Raw genomic sequence first — 26,340 nt, forward strand, 5'->3', positions numbered from 1 at the left:
CAACAAAAAATTAAGCATACATCAAATAATTATATTAGAATCCATGATGACTTCAAGTTTAAGGAATTATTAAAATGCAAGGAGGCAATTTTGCTCCCATATATTGAGAGTTCTTTTAACCAATTATGTATATTCAGGTAGGTGACAAATCATTACTTGTAAGCATGCTGTAGTTAGGGCTTATTATTTTATAAGTAATGCATTGAACAGAATTAACACTTTAAACTATTGACAGACTTTATTTACAATATATTGAACTGTACATTTTTTGCAGCATGTGGAGCATTTGGGGCAAAGTTACATTGAAGAAAGATACTGTGTAACATTGTTCACTTGGTGAACATTTCCTGAACAAAGATAACCCAGTTCTGTTGGCTTATTATATGTACATAATTTATATAAGCAGCATTAGATAGGCAATTACACAATGAGGTTAAAGCAGAGAATAAACTCAAGTACAACAATAATAATTTTAACATTTTTGGGACATAAACAACCTTTCCTTAATTCTCCAACACTGTCTGAAATACTGCATTTCAATCCAAATACAGAAAAGTAAATAAATACAATACTATGTTATAGTGCATGTTATGAATACTTGCACTTTGTGGCTCCTCTTTCCACTTGGAGAAGAAAGCAGAAAATTATTGAATAGTAAACAGAAACATGTTATGAGTCAAGAGAATGTAAATCAACAAGCAGCCTAAGCAAATATTAAAGCTACTGACATTCATTGAAGTACTGAGGCGCTTCATGTTTATACAAGTCCTTTTGTTGTAAATCTTAATTGAGCTTTATTATGGAGAGCCCATACACTCAGTTTGCACTTGAATAACTGGCTTGAAAATGGCACAAGATGGTACTGGAGGTACTCATTTCAGGAAACAAATTTAATTTTTGTGCTCAAGGTGGCATTCCATACTGGTGGAATCATGGTTTCACTTTGGACAACTAGAATATGCAGCATCAGGTAACTGATTTCAATTGTTAGCAGAAAAATAAGACCACCGGTCTGTTAGAATGATGTCAGCTTCCAGAAAAGCACAGTGTGCTTAACCAGTGTTGTTCAGTTCCTTCTAGTAATATGTCCAGACATTTAGGTTAGATAGAGGACCTGGAGCCATTACATCTGTTGTATAGGCAGGTTAGAAAATTGAACAGTAGCAGGTTAATAGATTATGCATCCAAACTCTCATGCAAATGAACAACCAGTACTGGAAAGCCATGCTGCAGATCATGCAATCAAGTCACTGCAAATGAAGAACAAAAACAAATTATTAAAGCAAAAAAATTAAACAGATTAATTTGCATGCCTTTTATATAGCATTTACTGGGAAGGGTTAGTGCTTCTAAATTTGATAACTACCAGAATGGAATATTGTTACAAAATAAATAACAGTTTAAGTTATTTGCAAGTCATCATGCTTATCATAATCTCTTTTATATTAAAACACCATTTGACTAATCATTAATAGTTCAAAAATGAGCAACTCAGACTTTATTTTCCAAACCAGGTACTCAATTATTATTGACAGTAATGTAACCTGCGTAAGCAACAAAAGTAGCTGATAAATGAAGAGGATAGGTTTTTTTGAATGGTGCACCTATTGATAACAACTAAGGGCACTGACAACATTCAGTAATAATGCGTAGTTTTCATAATACAAATGTAAATGCATTTTGGCAAATTGTCTCAATTTCTGCTACCCAAGCCATTGTGAAGCAAGTGTTGAAAGCTCATATATCATAGCTCATGGTAATGCAACAATTCTGTAACTTGTGACTTATCGAAGGATTTTGCAAAAGTAATTGATTTAATGCAAAACTTAAACTTCAAATATCTTTACATTTAGGCATAGGAAGAAATAAAGTATAATAAATCTTTCTATTCATTTGACAAGAATACGTCTTCTAGATTTTATTTGCTACACAAACAAAAACAATAACAATTTGGGGGGGGGGGGGTGGGGTGGGAGGGAGGAGGAGGAGTTAGGAAAAGCACCTAAACTACCAATCGTCCAATTTTTCCTGGTATCAAACTATACTGCAGCCAAGTACATAATTTAAACTGAAGTAAATCTTTATTAAAGGGACAGTTTAGAAGAGAATATATATAAGAATTACTTTATTAGAAACTGCAAGCAAACATTTAGAAAGGTAGGGCCTTCTGAAGAACGCTTTTTGCTACAAGTTGGATAAAATATTTTCCTTCCAACCAACCAACCCAACTATACCGTAGCCCAACACTTTAACTCCCCCTCCCACTCCACCAAGGGGATGCAGGTCCTTGGACTCCTCCATCGCCAGACCATGGCAACACGACGGTTGGAGGAAGAGGGCCTTCTGAAGAACGCTTTTTGCTACAAGTTGGATAAAATATTTTCCTTCCAACCAACCAACCCAACTACACCGTAGCCCAACACTTTAACTCCCCCACCAAGGATATGCAGGTCCTTGGACTCCTCCATCGCCAGACCATGGCAACACGACGGTTGGAGGAAGAGCGCCTCATCTTCTGCCTGATCTCCAGCATCTGCAGTCCTCACTTTCTCCTCTAAAATATTTTCACAAAGACCTAACATTCTTTTGGGATCAACATGATGGGAGCGCAATCCTTGGCCTCGTACTTTTCTTCAAGTTTAATTACAAGAACAAGGGACCAGGCAAGAAACTGGTTAAAAAGAAAACCAAGGTATGTCAACAGACTGAAGGTAGGTATTAAACAAAGACACTAAAAGGACTATTTTAGCCCATACGAAACTTGAAATTAAATGCATCAAATTTGTTGGGCTAGCTCTAGAATGGTAGAATAGCTTTTCAAAAAAAAAGTCAAAATTGGCTATTGATCAACATATAGATCAAAAATTATATAGAGGACTACAATGGAGTTCAGACATATTTAGAAAAGAATCAGAAGAGTAGACTATTTCTGACATATAGCTAGTATGACTAAGTATTTTAAACAGCTCATATAAGATAATTAGTAGAAGCCCATGAAGTTGTTGTAAGATTTCCAGTATCTTGGTGGGACAACAATTTACACTACTACAAAACAGACGTAAAATACTGCAGATGCTGATGAACGTCATGCTTGAAGTGCCAATTGCTTGACCTATTGAGCATTTTTGGCATTTCTGGTGTTTATGCATAAATTACTGCATCCAATTCTAAACAGCACATCACAAAAAGAGATATGTACTTATGCTGTAAAGAACACAGAAGAAAGAAGTCCAAACCCAATGAGAAACAGCTTTATGTCCTGGAAATAAGACCATCAAGGCACAGCAAAGTATGTAGCACTGAAACATAATTTAACATCACTGCTTCAAGTGAACAGAAGGAAAGCATAAGTGGAAATGGGTGAAAATATTCCAAAGCAGGAATCAGGCAGAAGTACATCTCCTAAAGAATGATAAATGTGTGAAATTATATGCCAGGCAAGGTAGAAAAGGTAAAAATGTTAGGTTTGTTCCAAATAGAGCTGGATCTTGTGATGGGAGTGTTGACCCAGAGAGAGCAGATTTGATGGCTGAATGGTCTTTTCTCATGATAGAAAATGTAGATAGCTGAAATACTAAAAAAAAAGAAAACATTATTGTTTCAAACACTGATTAAGATGAGCATGATGAGAATTTGGGGGGAGTGGGGTGTAGAGAGGAGGAGAGAGGGCGACAAGGGAGAGTGTGCAAATAAGAGCCAGAGGGGAAGAAGTTTGACACAAGGAGAGTTAGAATGCCAACCTCCTTTAAAAGTCTGTAGTACAAATACATAAAATTCATACAGTAATTTGTTCTCAAACAAGTTTGATGATAGTCTGAATGTCTGATTTACACGCATGTTCTTTAACCATAAATACTGTAGTATAAACATGTGACTTAAGACATTAAGAAACTGTATGGAGATTTACCATCTATTCTACAATGCAGCTTATTTGTATAGGAAAACTCCACATTTTGTAACATCATGATAATCTAGGCAAAATCATTTTGATCACCTTGCAACATTTGTGTTACATAACATACTTTATGCAAAAAAAGGTTCTAGTTTCAAAATAATATTAATGTTTTGATGTCTACACATGATAAATAAATCTTTCAATTTACAGAGTCAAACATATGGGCCCAGATTTTGTGGTAAGAACAACGATGAGGCTATCACCGCTCAGAAATTGTACAGTAAATTGTACAGCAAGTTCTGATATCTACATATTAACAGCTAAACAGGAAGCTGGTGTCAGTTTTTCCTGATCCTGCACAAGCTTTGCTAAAACTGGCATCCGCCAAGAGACCCAGCATTTTAAAATTTAAAGGGTTCAAAGTTCTGGTATTTACCCATTAGACACTAAAGGTGTCCATTTAAGTGAAATTTTAAATGGCATTGGTCCTAATTACACCTAAACAATTCTCTGGCATTGAAAATGATAAAGTCTTAATTAATTTTATTTTTTGCTTTTGCTGTCATCTCTCCCACAATCCCATTGTTTTCCTTCTCTTTCAAGTTCCATATACAATTTTACATTCTACCTTAGACTACCTGGCTCAGGTTGTGTATGCCTCAGTAAGGATTCTTCGATTTGATTAGGTGAAGGGATGTACAATTGCTTGGCCTGTTCACTCAGATCCTAGCTATTGATGGAGGGCACTGTTTTGTATTAGACAATGAATAATCATGAATTGTCACACAAAATCTCTGAAAAGGTCTGAGTGGCTATAAGCATAAAGAGCAATAGAAGATAGTTATTTGCCACTTATCACAAAATCAGAGCCATTTTACTCCACTAGATTTCTGAAATCAACTTATTAGGTTTAAGACAATTATGAAAGCAATTCATATCAAGTTGTCATTTGCACATGTAATTTCAAGAAAAGTGTCAGAAACCATAGTGAAATGGCATTACAACAAACAGTAGGAACGATCTTTATGGAAATTAATCATGCATTTCAAAGCTTTCAATGCAACAATGGTAATGAGACAGGCTTGCTTATTCACTCAAGTTTCTTTATTTTTCACTTGATGCTTTTTCATATTGCATATTTTATTTGTACCACAAGTGTACTATAAAATATATTTTAAACTAAATTGTGTAGACTTCCATGAATCAACTTTGAATGGTTTCTCAAAACTGTCCTAAAATTACAGTAGATTCATGGCCGATGTCAGAAAACAATCCTTCAAAAAACAAAAGGGTAGTGGAAATCTGCAACTGTCTCCCACAAAAAGGACCGTCACGACTAGATCTATTGAAAACATCAAAAATAAGACTGATGGTTCTGTAACCCTTGACTAAAACCTAAGGCTAGTAGCTGGAGTTGAGACACAGAGAGATAGAGAGAGAGAGAGAGAGAGATCAGTCATGAGTCATAACAGGCCACTAATGTTCCTCTGCTTTCGAAATGATTGCATCATAATTAATCCTTCAGAATGAATATTAATCAGTTAAATACAGCAGCTTCTAGCGTATAAAGCCGAGACAGGAAAGTCTGCCATTGATAATTAGAAGGGCAGGACACCCAAAGGTCTGAATCACCCAGTTGATAAACATAGGTTTCAAGATTTGAAAAGCATTCTAGAAGTTGGTAAGTGTCATTTGTTGTCACTTTTATGGAGGTGCTTTTATGTACAAAAACCATCTGGAGAACAAACGGCTCCCCTCATATCAATAGCTTTAACATTTGAAAGGTAACTTTACAAATCTGTATTGTTAAGAGCAGAAACATCACCACTGCAGACCCTGATGAAAATCTGGCCACATGCTGACTGCGATTTTCTAATTCTCAGCAGTGTAGAGTTGAATGATTGCAGAACACAACAGGCTTGATGGACCAACTAATCTTTATATGAACACAAAGGGTTCTGTAAAACTACTCTCAATATCTATCTTTACTTTTGGTTAGCATATTGTAAAATTATTAAATGGAGTTAGCAATTAGAAGTATAATATTTAACTCACTTATCATGCATTTACTTTGCACTATGACTCAAAGATGTTGAAAAAAATCATGTTCTATAAAAGCATTGTAATTGGATCATAATTTAGTAGGAAACAAATTAATACGGATTATTTGCACTTTAACTCCAGCATTGTTAGATGTAAAAGCATGCTCTAGTTACTACTTTAAATCTTTAATGTTACTGTAAAAGATGGCAGGACTGCAAAACAGGGCACTTCTATTAATGATAAGCAATGCAGAATCAACATCAAATATCAATTGGGACAAAATATATACTTTACAATTATTCAGCATTAAATGGAAACATTTATTTTCCATTCAAGCCATTCTTACAGGCACTCAGACTATCAATTTATTAAATGTAGGAGTTTTGACTTGTCAACCAATGTAACAACGGGGCTCGGTCTAACCAACATTTTCCATTTCAGAAAATGAATATAAGGACATGGGATTCTGATTTGAAAATAAGAACACACTACCTTATTGCTTGAACGTGAGTTCATGTTATTTATTGTAGTCATTGATAAAATTGTCCTGATGGCTTTATTTCTGCTTACATTCTTCCTATAAAATAAACCTGATAAAGATACACACAATATCGAGAAAAGGCCTTGTTACCAGTCAACTTCACGTCAGGTAACAGCCATATGCAATTATATCACTGACCAGGTACTTTCGATCTTGTCATCTTTATTGATCTCCTACATTAAGGAATAGGTCATATTTTACAAATAAATGACAATGAACAAAAAGGTGAAATAATTTCAATTTTAAAAACAGCATTAAACCATACTGTTGTGGAAATTGAAAGCTGAGAAGGAAAGCATTCCCAATCACCAGTGCTGAATAAATTATGCCAGTGAGGGAATGTGGAACAGAACTTTATTCCAGTACTTAATTTTATATTACACTTGTGGCTTAAACTTAATATGTAGGCTAAATAAACAATACATTCAATTGAAACATTAACATAATTTTTTTTTTAAATTTAACAGAAGAAACTTTCCAAGTAACTGAAGATAGTCATTAAATCATATACTGCATGATTGGTTTTTACAGCCATTGGCTCTACCTTCTACCTTGCTGTTGCTGGTTGAACATGACCAGGATAAGGTCGCCGTGTACTTGTTGCCTGTCTCTGTCTAGCCAGGAAGGACTGTCCTGAACCAGTGCTGGCAAGCCTTTCTTCTGCTGCTTTTTTATGAAGAGCCATTCCCTATTAAGTAAAACAAAATAATCAAGTAAAGGTATTTACTAGAATAATAGGCACGTTTTAAAATCTAGCACAGCAGGTTAAAAAGTGTTCACCTTGCTCTTTGCCCCACAAAAAAAACTTCTGTTCTGGTTACAAAGGTGAGGGAAAAAAAGATTTGAAAAGCAACGTCCACTCCTTTGATGCTACATATGGATGTGAGCTTTATTTCCCTTGAAGGTAGTGTAAAGCCAGAGTCTGTCATTCAAGTCAGGTATACCTAGCGTCCTGACCAATTCACTTTCATGGACAAAGGGAATGGAGCTTTCCTCAGATCGGAGTATTTGACTAGTTCTTGTAGCTCAGAGAAGCAGGTACAGACATTTCCACCTAACCTTCTCAATTTTCTAGGAGCCAAGACGGCTGTGGCATTCGGGCTGCTCATCTCCAGAGGTCAGTTTGGCTGTATACCACCTTCCTCCTACCAGATGGTGACCCTTAACTTATTCATTCTTGAGCTGCAACCATCATGGGCCAGGGCAGTATTCATTGGCCATCCCATGAATCATTTCATCTGTGTGATATAGGTCAACCCACAGTCTGTCTGAAAAGAAAAACCAGTTTTGACCCAGTGAAGGGGATGGAAACGCAACAGTGTCAATCAGGATAGTATGTGACGCAGAGGGGATCTTGTTGCTGGTGGCGTTTCCAAACATTTGCTGACTGTGTAATTGTAGAGGTTGCAGGTTTAAAAGTTGCTGTCGAAGAAGCTTTGGTGACTTGCCACAGTATATCTTGTACATGGTACACACTGCTGCCATTGTGCAACAGTGGGAGGAAACGAATATTTGAGACGGTAAATGGGCTGCCAATCAAGCACACTATTTTGGCTTGGATAGTGTCAAGCTCCTTGCATATTAGAATTGCACTCACCCAGATGTGAATCATAGCATCCTTGGAGAGAGAGATAGCAATTTAACGTTTCGAGTCTAGATTACTCTTCATCAGAGCTCTGATGAAGAGTTATCTAGACCTGAAACGTTAGCTTGTTCTCTCTCCAGGGATGCTGCCCGACTCGCTGAGAGTTCCAGCATTTTTGTTTTCAGTACAGATTCCAGCATCTGCAGTAATTTGCTCCTACAGATGTGAAGCGTATTTGTTTATACTTTTAACTTGTAAATTATAAATGGTGGACAAACTTTAAGGAGTAAGGAGGTGAACTATTAGGCTGACCTGCTCTTATAGCCACAGACTTTATATGGTTGGCCCACTTAGTTGCTGAATATAACAAAATCACTCATAGGATGACCTCAAAGGACACAATTCATTAAGATTAGAAGAGAAACAGAAAAAGTTCAAGTTACAGTTCAAGACTGGAGAAACATGGAAAGATTCTATACTTATGCATGATACAAATCAGGCGCAGATCTAGGCCATTCAGCCCTTTGAGCCTGCTTTGCCATTCAGTATGATCATTGCTAATCCAATTATAACCTCAAATCCACATTTATGCCTACCCCATTTACCATTCAATCCCTTGCTAAACAAGAATTACCTGACTTAAAAATGTTCAAGGACTCAAAGTCTCTTCTTGAAAAGTTGGTGGAAGCAAAGACTCATGATGCAGAATAAAAAGAAATTCCTGAAGAAGGGCTTATGCCCGAAACGTCAATTCTCCTGCTCCTCGGATGCTGCCTGGCCTGCTGTGTTTTTCCAGCACCACATTTTTCAATCTGGTACTCCAGCATCTGCAGTCCTCACTTTCTCCTAAAAAAAAACTTACCAATTCTCTGATTTTAAACAGTGACTTCCTGTTCTAGATTCTCCCACAATAGAAAACATCCTTCCCACATCAATCAGGTGAAGACCCCTCAGGATTTTAGATGTTTCAATCAAGTCACCTCTGAATCTTCTAAAATCCAGTAGGTACACGCCTAGCCTGTCCAACCCTGCCAATTCCAAGGGTTAGTCTGGTAAACTTTCTCAGAACCATCTCAATAGATTTGCATCCTTTCTGAAATAGGGTGATCAATCCACTGCACAGTTTTCTACACAGTCTTATCACTAGCCTGCATAATTGAAACATAAACCTCCCCACTGTTATATTCAATTCCTCTCATGGTAAATGACAACATATTAGTTTTCTTACGTGATGGTCGTATGTATATACTAACGCTTTGTGATACATGCATGAGGACACCCAGACCTCTCTGCATCTCAGAGATCCACAATCTATCACCATTTACATAATATACTACTTTCCACCACTTCCTGCCATAGTGGATGCTTTATATTAACCGATTTGCCAGATCTTTGCCCACTCACTTTAAATGTTAAAATCTTTTTTCTAACCACCTTGTGTGCTTTTCACAACTTCCTTTCCTAACTACCAGTGTCAAATGGAATTTGCCCAGCTGTAACCCAGTTCACTGATGCTCAGTTTGGGTACTGCCATAGCCACTCATCTCCTGCCGTCATTACAGTTTTGATTTAAACATGGTCAAAACAGCTGAACCACACAGTGAGAGTAGAGTGACTGATTTTGACATCAAGACTCCATTTGATTGTGTGTGGTGTCAATGAGTCCTACCAAAATTAGAATAAATAAGAATCTGGAGAAAACTCCACTGGAAGTCATACCTAGCAACAAGATAGACAGTGTGGTTGTCAGAAATCAGTCATCTCAGTTCCTGAAGGTCATTCCTGATTTCTACGGTAGAGTCCTAGCCCAACCAACCCCATATAGTTCATCAATAATCTTCCCTCCATCATAAAGTTGGAAGTAGAGCTATCAGCATCAGTCATGACTCCTCAGACACTAAAAGGAGCAAAACCTGGATGGTATCAAGGTTTGGCTAACAAGTGGCATGTAATATTGATGCCGCATAAGTGCCAGGCAATGACCATCTCCAGATGGGAATCTAAAGATTTGCCTCTAACATTCAATGGCAATACCATCGCTGAATCCTCCACTATCAATATCTTGGGATTTACCATTAGCCAGTATAAATACTGCGCTGAAACGGCACCTGACAGCCTAGAAATCCTACAGTGATTAACTCACCTCTTGACTCTCCAAAGCCCAAACACCATTCTGGATGTTGGTTTGCTCGAAGGTTCATTTCCATAGAGCAAACCTACATCCAGAACCTCAACTACAAATCTTCTCAAAACTCTATACACCATTTACAAAACAGAAATCAGGAATGGAATATTGAACTTCAGTGGATGAATGCAGCTCCAATGACACAATAAGATTGACATCATCAGGGCAAAACAGCCCCCTCGATTAGCAACTCGCGTTCAGTCATTCACTCCCTCTACCAGAGATGCAGCAACATCTATAAGACGCACTGTAGAATTTCACCAAGGCTTCTTTAGACAGCACCTTCCTAACCCATGACCATTACCATTCAGAAGAATAAGGTAACAGATACATGTGAACACCATCACCTTCAAGTTCCCCTCAAAGCCACACATCATCCTAACTTGGAAATAGGTCACCATTCCTTCACTGTTGCTAGGTCAATATCCTGGAACACGTTCGCCACTGGCACTGTGGGTTAATCTATACATTGGATTTCAGCAGTTCAAGGAGGCAGCTCATCAACACTTTCTCAAGAGTGACTAGGGATGCACAATACTTCTGATCCTGCCAACAAACCCACATCCCCTAAATCAACGAACAAACAAAAACAACAAATTCTAGTCTGCGTGCTGGAGACAAAATGGAAATGCTCATCAAACAGATGGCTATCTTAACACATCTAAAACTGCAAAGATTTTGAAAGGCCTGGAGATTGAACTGAGCAGGAGGTATTTTCAAGATTATTATTAAGGGATTACTAGAATTCTGAAAACAGATTTGACATTACCTCAAACTACAAAATTGCACAATCACACTCAGACGATGAACAATTGGTTATTTTGAAAACAACAGATGATAAAAATATGGAATGAACTGTCCAGTAATCTAGTTATAAAATTTAAGGAAAAGATATATAAATGACATATTTGAAATTGTGGGCAACTTAGATGATTTTCAGAACCATCCACACAAGTTGCAGCTTATTCCAATTCTGCACATCCCTATCTTATGTTAAATTCTTGCTTAGCTGTTTACCAATAATATTTTATTGTTTGACCTCTTACCATGTTATACCATGCACTAACAATCAGCTTCTCTTCATGATCTCTCTGAATCTTTGTCTTCTCATATTCTTTCTAAAAGTTCAAAAGAAAAAAAAGATATTTAGTCCAGAGACATTAATTTTTGTCTAACTGCAAATGGTCTTTGACAAACCTTTCAATGCTTAAAAAAAAAATTATTATATAAAGGTAAATCATTAGTCTGGAGTGGAATATCCTGCACCTAATTAGTTAGATTGTAGAATATATTTCAATCATTGGTAGGTAATACACTTTTAGTTTATTCAACTGATAACAAAACTTGTTGACAAGGTGAAAAGAATTTATTTCAATTATTCATACTGCAATGATTTATTATAGGTAAATACAAATGTCATTTTCCAGATAGTAAGATAGCATAACGACCAAGGAAATATGTATTTAGTTAAATTTTACTGAAGTTGGTAACCGAGGGAGAAAATGTTACTTTGAACAGTAACATAAGATCTTAAACATGAAAATGCAAACCATTGCTGTTAACCCATTATCTACATGATGGTATATCAGACATTGCAGCACTCCTTCATTACTGCTACCTTCAAATGGTATTAAAACAGATAAATAAATTGTGGGTTACAGAGACTCTGGAGCTCAAACCTTTCCCTGGTCTCTTCCAGCAAGCATATACAATGCACTGCACAAATTTACTAACCTCTACAAAACATTATCCAAAGTCTCATTCCTGAGGGAAATAAATAAATATCTAAAATTTACAAAACTCAGTAACTAAAATGTACAAATGTGCCTGCATAAGCTGTGACTATGGAAAATAACCTACAGAAATTTGTAATTTTCAATCTGGATATTTAATGCCAGTTTTTAAGGAAAGCTAAAAAACATTGGATTAGAAACCATTAATTTATTAAACTAGAATTAAGTCAGTAAGTATGTTGGGAAGTTGGCTAACTTCTAAAGGATTCATGAATATTATGTTTAAAACAACGAAGATTTCAAGGCAGTACAGTTGATATGTATAGTAACCTTTGACAATATCATTTACAATGGACAATAAAATCTAAGGACAGTGTGAGGATAGGAGATGGAAAACTGAGCGTGCGGTTGTTCATCAAACTGAAGGAAAGACAGGTACTCCTTCAGAAGTTTACATTAGAATCACTGTTCTTTCTGACAAATAGAAGACATTTGATACAAATTATTTACCTGGAATTTGATGTAGGAAGTATAACTTCATAGTATGCAGAGAACAAAAAGCCTGGAAATAAACTAAGTAAACAAAGGGGAGGCTAATAGTAGACATCAAGAGTAGATATACAAATTGGTGAAATGTGCTGGCAGATTAAACAAGTATATTATGATGCACTTGGAAAGGAAAATAAGAAGCTACAATATAAAAAGGCACAACTTAAAAAGGGATGCAGTAACAGAAGTACTTGGGGCTGTTAGTAAAATTTTTAAAATCCTTGGCCAAATAAATAAAGGCCTGAAGTAGAAGATCAAATAAATCATGCTTAACCTTAATATTCAGGCTGCGAACCTGCAGTGATGTATAATATACAATTCACAGGATCATACTTTAGGAAGGGCAGAAATGAGTAATAAGAATAAGCCAACCAGGAAAGTTAAGGATAGGATAAAATTGAAAGAATATCATACAGTTTGGCAAAGATTAATGGTAAGCAAAAGGATTAGGAATTATTTTTTAAAATAACAAAACACAGCCAAGTATAGTAGAGGCACAATATAATCTCGAGTATAAACTTGCAATTAATATAAAGACAGGAAAAGCTTCTTTAAGTGTACAAAAAGGGAGGGGCCAAAGAACATAAGCCCCTTTAAAGAATGAGGCTGGAGAAATAGCAGGGAACTAGAAAATGACAGGAGTTGAATAAATACTTTGCATCACTGCAAAGTCTTCATGGCTGCACTCTTTAAAAATACAAAATAATTAAGGAGCAGAAAGATAAAGGAATAAATTATCACTGCAGAAAAGGTACTGAGGAAATGAATGGGACTAAAAGCCATTAAATTCCTTAGACATGATGGGATGTTCTAGGATTTAAGTAGCTCAGAGATAGTGGATGCACTGGTAATAATGTTGCAAGAATGCTCAGATTCTAGAAAAGTCCCAGAGAAAAACTGCCAATGTAAGACCCTAATTCAGACAGGGAAGGAGGCAAAACAAAGTAACTACTTAGCTTAAAAAGTAAGGAAAGATAAGTAACATTCACACAACACAGTGTCAGGTAATGACTGTGTCTAAAGAAAGACAACCTAACAAACATCCCTTGACATTCAACAGTGTTACCACTGAATCACCCACTATCAAAATTTTGGAAATTACCATTACCAGAAACTGAATAAGACTAATCATTTAATACAGTAGCTAGAACAGCTGGTCAAAGGTTAGGAATACTACAGCAAGTAAATCACTTCCTGACTCCCCAAAGCCTGTCCATCATCTACAAGGCACAAGTCAGGAGTATGCTGAAATACTCTCCATTTTCCTGAATGAGAAAACCTTAAATGTTGCAGTATAACTGGAAGTTAAACCATGATTAAAATGGTCCACTTTGGTTGGCCTGTATTTCATTCACATTAGAGTATAGAATTTCCCATCTTATACAGCAAGCTAGAGTTTGGATAGCCCAGAGTTGGGCGTAATAAGTGCTAAAAAGATATACCAAAAGCCTTCAGTGAGATGTTGTAATATTAGCTCCAGACCTAGAAGCATGGCCAATAGTCGTAAATCTACTAAAATAGTAACAATGAATGGGAGATTTTTTTGTATGCATCTAGGATCAAGTTTGAATCCCATCAGCACACTCATAGAAACTGAGACATATCAATTGATTTAATCAAAAATTCTTTCATCACGTCGGCAGCAAAATTCAGTACAATGTCAGATACGGTATAAACATCACTTTACTAAATTTTTATGAACTAATTCAGTACAGAGACTGCGCCAGATTTTTGTTTATAAAATGAGAAGATTGAATCAAAAGAAACCTATGCAACTTTTTCCAATTCATCATTTATGTTCTACAGTGCTAAATCCACAAGCATGGTCATCAATGCAGGTAATAATACTTCACCAGCTGCCATGATTTTTTCAATCATTTTGCCAGGCAACAGTCAAGGAATTTTTTTTTTAATAAATACAGGATTTTAAAAATCAAGTACACAATTAAAACCAGTAAGCTAATTAAAATTTTCTTCTCCCAGAGAGTGAATAGCAAGTGATTTAGTAGTTGGGTATTCAGAAAGACATCTTTTATCCTGCTTGAGGGTAACACTTAGATCACCGATGAGGGATAAACTTATGGATATACTTGGAAAGGTTTCTAACAAATTAGAGCAAAACAGCTAAATGTGATTCATAAAAACAGGATGCAGAAGTCTACTAAAGTCAAACAAGATGACTCACAACAGTTGGTTACATGAAAACTGTTCAATATTTTTATTTCCTTCATTGAAATAATCTGACTACGACATCCAGCAGTTTTAATGGTTAAATCTGGTGTTACACTATAAAATATTAATTTTATTTCTCAATTTTGAAATTTACCATTAGCAGATTTGGAATTTTAATTGGGTTGCTAGACCAGCACAAGCAGCATTTAACTACCACATCTACACTTCAGACTCTGATTCTGTGTATTCCTCTTTCTCTATTATTTAACGATTTTGATCAGTAAGTTTGCAGATGACACCAAAATTGACAAAGTAGCAATTTGAATGAGGAGGATTGTCAAAGGACACAGCACAACATAGATTGCAGAGCTGGGCAGAGAAATGGCAGATGGAGTTTAGTATAGACAAAGGTGATGTGATGCTTTATGGAAGATCAAATTCAGGTGCAAATTATACTATAAATGGTAGAACCCTTAGATGCATGGAGACTGGGAGAGTCCAAAACCAGAGGCCATAGGTTTAAGGTGAGAGGGGAAAGATATTAAAGGGACCTAAGGGACAACTTTTACATGCAGAGGGTGATAGGTGTGTACAATGAGCTGCCAGTGAAGGCTAGTAAAATTACAACATTTTAGAAGGAATCTGGATGCGTATATGAATAGCAAGGTTTTAGAGGGATATGGGCCAGACACTGGCAAACGTGACTTGATTTATTTAGGATATCTGGTCACATGGACAAGTCGGACTTTAGGGTCTGTTTCTGTACATCTCTATGACTCTATAAAGGGACCTGGGCATACAGGCCCACAGAATCCCAAAAGTGATAACATAGGTGGTTAAGTTGGTCAAGAATGCATACAGCATGCTTGCCTTAATTGGCTGAAGAATCAAATATAAAAGTTGGCAAGTTATTTTACAGCTGTATAAAACTTTAGTTAGGCCACATTTGGAATATTGCATGCAGTTCTGTTCGCAACAATGACAGAAGGATGTGGACGCTTTGGAGATGGTGTTTTAAAAAATTCTCAAGGTCAGGTTCGTAGGAGAGTAGTCTGACACAGAACAAACGACCAAGAGGCGAGTCTGCTTGTTCGCAACAATGACAGAAGGATGTGGACGCTTTGGAGATGGTGCAGAGAAAGTTTACCGTGATGTTGCCTGGTCTGGAGGGTTTTAGTTATGATAAGAGGTTGGACAAACTAAGATTGTTTTCACCAAAAAGACGGAGGTCGAGGGGCAATCTGATCAAGATCTACAAAATTATGACAGGCTTAGACAGGTTGAACAGTCAGAGGCTTTTCCCCAGGGTGGAAAGGTCAACTACAAGAGTGCACAGAATCAAGGTGAATGGAGGAAAGTTTAGGGGAAACGTGCAGGGACAATCTTTCACACAGAGTGTGGTGGGTGCCTGGAATGCACTGCCAGTGGAAGTGGGTGTGTTAGTAATGTTTAAGGTGTATCTTGAGAGACACATGAAAAGGAGGCGAGCAAAGGGATAGAGTCTTACATGGACAATACGTAGCAGGTCAAAATAAGGAACAGGAATCATCGCAAGCTTGGTGAGCCAAAGCACCTGTTCCTGTGCTGTATTGAATTGTATTGCATTTTGCAACAGGAGGTTGATCTGAATGTCTGCTTACTCACCTTTCCTCACTGAAGAAGTGTGAAGATTTCTCCCTTCTACCTCACTTAATCACTTCCTCAAATGTTTCTCTTCCACTTGTTTGAATGAAGCAACCCCAAGGATAAAGCACACTGGACATTTTACTCTATAATGGGCACTACATAAATGTAAGCTTTTGTAATAACAGTCAATATTGGCAGATGGGTTGTGCAGCAAACAACTGAAGGTTCACAATAACTTACTTCCTGAAAATGGATCCAATCTGCTTCGAATAATGTGTCCATAACAAACCAGGAATAATTTGCTCAGATAACTAACAATCATACCAAATCTAAAATGCCATACCGTTAAGGAATGCAACATTCGTTCCTTTTCTTGCAGCTGATTTTTCAAAGATTGAACTTCTGGGGCTGCTCCTTGGTTCTGCTTGGGATCCAAAGTCCTGATAACCTAAAAGAAAATGGGTAATTATATTTAAGCATATTTTATTTATTAATGTAATGATGTGTATGTCACAAGAAAAAACACTGAAAACTTAAATAATTAATAGAAAGCAGCATACTCAAAGATGATGCAGCTAATAATAAATAAGGATAAGTTTATAGCAGATTGGAACCATTGATGGCTACATACATCAAAACATCTTAGACACTGTTCACCAAGAGCCCAACAGCTATGTTCCTGGCAGTTTCATTTGTGGATTCTACTGACTTTATAAACCTTTTTATCTCTCAGACTTTGCCTCTGCATTGGCACAATGCTGTAGCTTAAAAGCTTTGCTCTTTCTGTCACAACAGTACCATTTCTTTCTTCATGAACATGGGTCTCCCAAAAGTTAATGAACATGTTACAATACTTCAAGCAAATCTTCAGTCTGTCTTGACAACATCACTGTCATTTGCCCTGCTTTCTTCATTACCCACCAATTCTGATAAAACACCTGCTTTGGCACTCATACATCATTCCAGTACACCCAACCAATAGTCCTGATCATTAATTACAGCAAACTTTGTTTTAACTGGCACCCTATGAACTGGCATTCTCTTAATAAACCGACAAAAATTATATACCTTAAACACCAAAAGTTTACAGTATTATATCACGATCTCTGAGTAGTCAAGGTTGCAAGTGACAAGGCTCTCTACTGGTAGGTTTTATTTAATGCAAAGTTTTGCATTATCATTTCAGTGAGTTATGCTGTAAATAAAGTAGAAGAGTGGTGTGTATACCCCCTGCATTACTTCGCATGCTTTTTCATTGAATATGGGGACCTCTTGATCAACCAAATAATTTGATCAACTGGCACACACCTGGTCCCAGGTACCAGTTCGTAAAAAGTATCTTAGCCTCAGTGACGTCCCTGTAAACATATTCTGTACTTCATGACCAGTGACCTTGTCTTGTCATCTATTATGAAGTACAGACATATCTATCCACAGTAGTCTGAAATGATATGCTTTGTCAGTGAATTGGGGTTTGACCCAGAGGTAAGAGCAGTAACACTGTGCATAGTTAATCCATTTAAAACAAATTGAAATCAGAACCATTAAATATGCAGGGGTGGCAGTTTTGAGAGACATGGCATATGTCGAAACAACTAGACATTTTATATACCTAGTTATTTGACTTTCTTGGGAAATAGAAGAGTAGGTACCATGTTAGCAGAAGAATTTGCCACAGAGCTAAAATTTAAGGATATAGAATATGGTTGTTAAGACAATATTCATGGAGTAAGAGTTAAGAAAAAGGGAAATGCTGCCTTCATTAAATGCATAGCAGGTGGTCAAAAGACCTCTGTGGTAAAGAATTCCACAAAGTTCTTCCCTCAGAGAAATTTGCAAAACCAATAGGTCAACTGGGTGACAATAATTATCAAGTGGAATAAAGATGTAGTCAGAGTGGAGAATGCTATTCAGAAAATAACCAAAACTGGCTCCTCAATTAGGATGCTTCAGTGTAACCCAAAACTATTGCTTGATTTCTTCAGGAAAATGAAGCAACAGCTAGTTAATATCAAAAAAGCATAATTGAGAAGACAAGGATTAGTGGTAGGCTTTCTCTTAAATGATTTAGTAATTTCATGGTACTCTGAACAAGAACATTCACTTGATACAAAAGAATACAGTTAAAGATCAAAGGTCAGCAAACAGGGCAATGAATCAGCAGTGAGAAAGAAAATCTTCAAATATGAAATATAAATATCATGAAGTAAATATATCCTAATAAAAGTGCATTTGTGTGTGATGAGTGAATGCAAAGAATAATACAATTTTGTATTATAAACAAAGGTTTTAAAGGGAATGGTATTAGCTGTTTATAAGCACATGCAAAAAAAGAGTTGGAAAGTGAAGAACTGTTCAGGAATGAAGGATGGTACCTATTTATGGCTGTTGAAAATACAATGGAAGAACTGGATATTTTGAGCATCTGTATTTAGAAATGATGATTGGAGTTAAAAGGTAAGCTTACTATAAAATGATATGGACCTAACGTAGGAAATTACATTGACAATTATTCTGTAAGAATTAAACAGAAGAATGGATAAGCCACATGCAAATACCGGTAGACAACCCTTTATCTGAAATCCAAAATTCAAACCTTTTTTTTTAAAGTTTTTATCTCACTAACAAGGTTGTTTATCATGCAAACAGTTAACCCAACTCCACACAAAGTCGATAAGTATCACTCAGATGTGTTGTGGGTGGGCGTGGCCCAGCACTGGCACACCTCAATTCTGTCTCAGGGCCTGTTACTCTCAGTGAGTCTGCTGTTTGGTAAGATTTTTTAAAATTTCAACGTTCAACTGTCACTTATTCCGAAATTCCAAAAATTCAGAATTCAGAAAACCAGCTAGTCCCCAGGGTTTTGGATAAAGGATTGTGTACCTGTAATACCTTCTAAGTATCCTTATCTCGGCTAAAATTATAATGGTCGTGGTTACGGTGAACAGGACATTGCTGCACAAGATCCTTAGGACAGGATCCTTGGTTAAACCATTTTCAACTGCTTCGTCAATTATCTTCCATCTCTCCTGAGGTCAGGATTGGAACTGCTTGTTGACTAATAAATAAAACAGACTATCTGCCCATAACAGATGTTGGACTAACGTAGAGGCTCAAATGGAGAAGATGCATAAGATGAAAACATAAAAGCAGGCCATTCAGAAAAGTGAGTCTGCTCCACCGTTCAATGAGATCATGGTTGATCTGATAATCCTCAACTCCACTTTCCTTCCTTTTCCCCATAACCCTTGATTCCCTTATGGATTAAAAATCTGTCTATCAGCCTTAAATATACTTAACAACCCAACCTCAACAGACCTCTGTGGTAAAGAATTCCACAAATTTCTACCCTCAGATAGTCTGCTCCACCGTTCAATGAGGTCATGGTTGATCTGATAATCCTCAACTCCACTCTCCTTCCTTTTCCCCATAACCCTCGATTCCCTTATGGATTAAAAATCTGTCTATCAGCCTTAAATATACTTAACAACCCAACCTCAACAGACCTCTGTGGTAAAGAATTCCACAAATTTCTACCCTCAGATAAAATTCTTCCTCATCTTTTTTTTAAAATAGGCAATCCCTTACTCTGAGATTATGGCCTCTGGACCCTCGCAATAGGAGGGACAACCTCTCTGCATCTACCCCGTCAAATCCTCTAAGAATGTTGTAAGTTTCTCATTCAATAAAACTCCCAAGTACAGCCAATTTCTCTTCATAAGAAAAATACCCCCCACACCCAGGATCAATCTAGTACCGAGGAACCTCGATTATCCTAAGGAAATAGGCAGGGGGTATTTCGGTTTATTGAATTCCGGATAACACTGTTTCGCCAAGCATCCGGATCTTGCTGGATAATCCAATATTCTGATATTCGAATGCTGGATAATCCAGATTCCTCTGTAAACCTTCTCAGGATTGCCTTCATTGTTGGTATATCATGCTTTGGTCAAAGGGGCCCAACTGTTCAGGAATAGTTGACATGCTTTGATGAAGGGCTTTTGCCCGAAATGTCGATTTCTAAGCTCCTCGGATGCTGCCTGAATTGCTGTGCTCTTCCAGCACCACTGATCCAGAATATGGTCTGACTCGTGCCTTGTACAGCTTTAGTATGACTTCCCCATTCCCTTTGCCTTCTCTATTACCCACCAAACTTAGATGCTAGCTTTTTTAATTCATGGTCAAGGACTTCCAAATTCTTCTGCTCTGCAGCTTTTCAACAGTGATTCACAGTTCACTACAATTTACTATAATACCACATGACAAAAATACTATCAACAACATCATATGATTTAACAGGAACTTTAACTGATTTCAGGTAATCTATAGTAAATACCCTTATGAAAATTCAGAGAAATTGGACTCACACTCTTAGCCTTTTCTAGGTACTTTTTGTATCGGTCCTCCATTTGTTTCATATCTTCATCTTTCTTTCTCAAGGCCTCTTGAAGCTCTTCAATTTTTTGAGCTGTATCAAGCAGAAGCAGAATAGTTGAATTTGCTTCATTAAATGGTATTTATATACAAGGGTACAGCAATTTTCAGAAAGCTACTTGATCATGGCAATAATAAAAAAAATTCAACAACTCTACTGACAGTACCTAAATAACTCAGACAAGTAAATAATTTACTAGTATGCCAAACGAACAATAAGCTATCACAACAAATGCTAGAACTGGGGCATTTAGATTAGTTACAGTGTGGAAACAGGCACTTCGGCCCAATAAGTCCACACTGACCCGCCGAAGCGCAACCCACCCAGACCCATTCCCCTACATTTACTCCTTCACCTAACACTACAGGCAATTTAGCATGGCCAATTCACCCAACCTGCACATTTTTGGACTGTGGGAGGAAACCAGAGCACCCAGAGGTAACCCATGTAGACACGGGGAGAATGTGCAGACTCCTGAGGCGGGAATTGAACCCGGGTCTCTGGCGCTGTGAGGCAGCAGTGCTAACCACTGTGCCACCGTGCCACCCATTTATAAATGTTTAAAAAAATTATTTTGATAAAGTAAGGATGAATAATTAAAATTATTAACCAATGGATCTATTTCCAAATTTACAAAGACTTACAGCTGTTGTTGTATTTTGGTTCTAAATCATCAATGTAAGCTCGTTTCTTCTGAAGCTCAGTGTGGGCTTCATGAAGCTTCTCTCTGAAACATATAACATAATGATACAATATTCTTAAAATTTGAGATGCTAACAAATCCAATAAGTTTACTTGAAAATCTGGAAACCTGCAAGTTTAGGGATTTTTTCCAAATATACTAAATACATAGGATATGTGGAAGATATGTTAATAAAATAAAGATGCTGATTGTAGAACACACTTCTATGCAAAGTGTCACTCAGTGTTCTTTCATTTCAGTATATCTGCTGAACCACCTTGAGCACCATTGTAGAACAACTTGCATTTAATACCACCTATCTCATACCAAATTATGTAATGTAAGGTCAGTGTTGAATCTATTGAAGTATAGAGCAAATGGAGTCCTCAGTCTTCTCTTCCAGAACTATTTACTTTTATGGTGCTATGATAATGCACTCCATACAGAAAACAGTTCTTAAACAACCCACTGGTATCACTGTACCATGAGATATTAGGATTTTACTGGATTATTAAAAATAAAGTGGTTTTAATTTCAGAATTTGCAAGATTGCAATCTATCCTATGTAAAGATGTTACAGCCTACTCAAAAGAGGGATCTCAATTTCAAAAGAAAGACTTTCATTCCACATCTTTTCTTTTAACCTAAAACAACTTGTATTTATAGTGCATCTTTAACATGATAAAACATCTCATGGTGCTCCTCAGAAGAATTGAACAAAAAAAAACACACCATATAAAGATCTATCAGGTGAGATGATCAAAGACTTGGACAATGAAGTGGATTTTGAGAAAAAGTCTTCGAAGAGGAACAAAGTAGTGAAGCAGAGGGGAATAGGGAGCAAATCCCAAAGCATAAGGCATATGCAACTGAAAGTAAAGTTACTGATTATGAAGCAATTAAAATAGTGGATGCTCAGGTGCGTCAGGATTAGATGAGCATAGATATTTTAAAGGATTCTGGAGCTGAAGGAGGTTATAGAGCTAGAGAGAGGTAAGGCCATGGAGGGATTTGAAAACAAATAGAAGAATATTAAAATGAAGACATTCCTTGACAGGGAGTCAAGGTAAATTATTGAGCATACAGTCAATATCTGAATGGAACATGGGTGCAAACTAGGATATAGGCCACTCAAAAACTGTAAACACCTTCAGTTATATCAATTACTAAGTGTGAAATGCAGTGTAAACACGAGAGAAAAGGTGGAAGAGGGTGGAATGGAAAAAAACAGGTGTCTTGTTGTCCTTCCATGTTTCATTCACTGAAGATTTGTATTTCTTGCAGAGCGTGGTGCATGTGTGGAACGAGCAGTCAGAGGAAGTGGAGGAGGCTGGTACAATTACAAAACTTAAAAAGCATCAGGATGGGTAAATGAATAGGAAGGGTTTGAGAGAGAAACGGGCCAAATGCTAACAAATGGGACTAGATTCATTTAGGATATCTGCTCGGCATGGACAAATTAGACTGAAGGGTCTGTTTCCATGCTGTACAGCTCTAAGACTCTATGACTCTAAGTGCTGTTCTTACACTGCATCCAACTTTGAGTAATGTACCATTGCACAAAAGCACTGACTATTTTGTCTGGCAGACATAAAATCTACAAGTCCAAGGCAATATATTCAAATAAAAGCAAAATACTGCAGTTACTAGAAATCTGAAACAATATAGAAAATACCAGAGCAGCAGTAACATTGAGTCTTATGAAGTGAAGAATCATAACAGACTCAAAAAGTTCTCTGTTTTTCTCTCCACAGATGCTGCCTGACCTGAATTTCTCCACAATTGTCAGTGCTTGTTTGTAATAAACTCTGCTCATAACATTAACAATGGACCATTTTAGTAATTTTACAATTCACACACTACTACAAGATTTCACTTTCGCCTCAAGCACATTTTGATTTTTGCTGGTGATGCATCTAGATTCCTGTTATTTTAATCATTGCTTCAGCTAATGAAATGGTTGAAATTATAGGCACGCCATCAACCAAAAAACATGCATTTGCCAATCTGTCAGAGTGGAATGGAGTAGATGCTAACTGGTTTATTCGTTTCCAGATAAACTGCCAAGGGTAAGGGAAATTCATCTGAGAGTCAGTATTCGCAATTCAAGATTTTGGCCTTCAAATTACTGCAATACCTTATGAAAGATTTGATTCATTAACTCTGAACACCTACATGATGGAAAAATGTTCAACAGAAATTTCCGCAGCCGAAGATTGAACATTTGGGAAGAGGTGTGGGGAAGAAATATTGTTTGAAGTTACCAGTGAAAATTAAACCATGATGGTAACATCCAGTTTGCCAAGGCATTTTTGACCATTTGGTAAAATAAAGTACTTACAGATGTTCTTCCAGTTTCTTTTTCAGAAGAATTGACTGCAAAAAATAAGAAAATACAGAAGACAATCATAAAAAGAAAAATTAAGCTTCAAATACAATCCTATGTTTCACATAACAGAATACAAAATTTATTGATGCAATTTCTATAATAATTATAACTGAGTTCAAAGATTTAATATTTGTTTCATATTAGTACATGCTAGCAGTTAGCAATGTAACATGTTACTTAAATAAAAACATACTCACAATAGCCTACAGCAGATGGCCATGCCAAGAAACAGAGATAATATGTTAGTAGGAAGCAAAAACACCAGCCAGCAGAAGAAACTCTTCAGTTACAGGTGAACGAGAAAAATTTAAGCCTCTTAATTTCTGGCACATGAATGTTTTGTCTGTCTTCTCAGCTGATATGAGTGGTAGTTCCATCATCTCTCCTGATCTGGAGAACTTTATTCATACATATCTCTTAATATCCACATTGCTTTCAAGTATATCAGTGGCTTCCAGTTTCCACACTAAAACACAAACGATATTTACAGAAATGAAACACACGTACAGGTTGCCATTTCTGATCACCGAGGAGGAGCATCAGCATTTCTGACTACAAATGGACAACAGAAAGGAAAATTTAAGGAACTAATTCGACCTTTTCCAATGTCACCTTAAGAGGTTTAGAATCTAATATTTTGAAAAACCTTACGAAACCCTGTGGAAAATTCAATTTTTATCTCAGGGTTTCATTGTTCGAAAATGTATAAAACTACTTTCTAATAGTTATTGCAAGCCTTTAGAATAAATTATGACAAGATTTTGGAGTTGGCATATCATGTTGCAATGATATAAAACACTGGTGAGGCCACTTTTGGAATACTGCATACTATTCTGGTCACTACTCTACAGGTAGGATGTTGTTGTATTTGAAAAGGTGCAGAAAGTATTAACAAGGTTGTTGCTGGGATTGGAGGCTTTGAGCTATAGGGAGAGACTGAATAGACTCGGGCTAACCTTAGAGGTTTATAAAATCATGAGGGGCATGGATAGCTGAATAGTTATGGTCTTTTTCCTAGGGTGGGGGAGACCAAAACTAGATGGCTTAGGTTTAGGATCGGGGGGCGCGGAAAAAGATTTAAAAGGGACCCGAGGGGCAACTTTTTCACACAGACGGTGGTGCACGTACGGAATGAGCTGCCAAAGGAAGTGGAGGAGGGGGTACAATTGCAATATTTAAAAAGCACCTAGATACATATATGAAAAGGAAGAGGGATGTGGGACAAATATCGACAAATGGAACTAGGTCAGATTGGGATATCTGGTCAGCGCAGATGAGATGGACCAAAGGGTTTGTTTCTGTTATTAGTGACTTATGTTCAAGGAAAGAATAGAAATCAATACTCCAATATATATTCCCAAATTAGGAGCTCGTACTCTCAGGGCACAATTGTGTTAACCCGAGGAGCTCTTCAACTGTAAATCACTTTGAATTAATGCCTACAGTACCTACTTTATCCATTGGTGGTGTTGCGAGCTTCAGTCTCGACCCACTCAGGCCAATTCCCAACTCAGTTCTCTCCAAAACTCAGGATCTCCTGCAAACAGTCCTAACTTGGAGGTATTTTCAATATTTAATTGAACTGTTTGAAAGTTAAAATTAAAAACTGCTTGCCTTGTGGTCTGTACTTCTTGGTAAGACTTAGTTATTTATCAAAATACACTTGAGTCTTTGGTCATAGGTAGTGAATGTTCTCCTTCCACCATCAACCCCGCCATCCCCTAAAATCTGTTTCAAAACTCTGTTGATAGGTTATTTGCCCCAAATTTGAAGATCTGGGGAGTACCATCTTTTCATTCATGTACTAAAGTTCTTACAGCAAAGTTAGATCTCACGGAATACAGGGAGAACTAGCCATTTGGGTACATAATTGATTCAAAGGTAGAAGACAGAAGATGGTGGTGGAGGGTTGTTTTTCAGACTGGAGGCCTGTGACCAGTGGAGTGCCACAAAGATCGGTGCTGGGTCCTCTACTTTTTGTCATTTACATAAATGATTTGGATGCAAGCATAAGTGGTACAGTTAGGAAGCTTGCAGATGACACCAAAATTGGAGGTGTAGTGAAGGTGTAGGGTTACCTCAGATTACAACAAGATCTTGACCAGATGGGCCAATGGGCTGAGAAGTGGCAGATGGAGTTTAATTTAGATAAATGCGAGGTGCTGCATTTTGGGAAAGCAAATCTTAGCAGGACTTATACACTTAATGGTAAGGTAAAAACAAGGACTGCAGATGCTGGAAACCAGAGTCTAGATTAGAGTGGTGCTGGAAAAGCACAGCAGGTCAGGCAGCATCCGAGGAGCAGGAAAATCGACGTTTCGGGCAAAAGCCCTTCATCAGGGCAGGGAGCCTGCAGATTGGAGAGATAAATGAGAGGGTGGTGGGGATGGGGATGGGGAGAAAGTAGCATAGAGTACAATAGGTGAATGGGGGTGGGGATGGAGGTGATAGGTCAAATAGGAGGGTGGAGTGGATAGGTGGAAAGGAAGATAGGCAGGTAGGACA

At 37.2% G+C, this 26,340-nt stretch overlaps 1 protein-coding gene across 9 annotated transcripts in view; it reads right to left on the bottom strand.

Moving 5' to 3' along the window:
- Positions 1-219: 219 nt before the first annotated feature.
- hook3 (hook microtubule-tethering protein 3) overlaps positions 220-26,340 on the bottom strand; it is an 80,431-nt gene continuing 54,310 nt past the window's right edge. For 2 of the 9 annotated variants that reach the window (XM_043674254.1, XM_043674256.1), the window contains 8 exons: positions 24,033-24,038; positions 23,788-23,822; positions 21,409-21,491; positions 20,697-20,797; positions 16,673-16,777; positions 11,296-11,367; positions 7,031-7,167; positions 2,514-3,574 (listed from right to left, as the gene is read on the bottom strand). In XM_043674254.1, the coding sequence (XP_043530189.1) occupies positions 3,427-3,574; positions 7,031-7,167; positions 11,296-11,367; positions 16,673-16,777; positions 20,697-20,797; positions 21,409-21,491; positions 23,788-23,822; positions 24,033-24,038 (687 nt within the window). In that variant the 3' untranslated portion in view covers positions 2,514-3,426. The other 7 variants (XM_043674255.1, XM_043674257.1, XM_043674259.1 and 4 more) reach the window with 6 other exon arrangements.

The sequence above is a fragment of the Chiloscyllium plagiosum genome, chromosome 32 (assembly GCF_004010195.1).
Source record: "Chiloscyllium plagiosum isolate BGI_BamShark_2017 chromosome 32, ASM401019v2, whole genome shotgun sequence".
In the NCBI taxonomy this organism is placed as follows: domain Eukaryota; kingdom Metazoa; phylum Chordata; class Chondrichthyes; order Orectolobiformes; family Hemiscylliidae; genus Chiloscyllium; species Chiloscyllium plagiosum.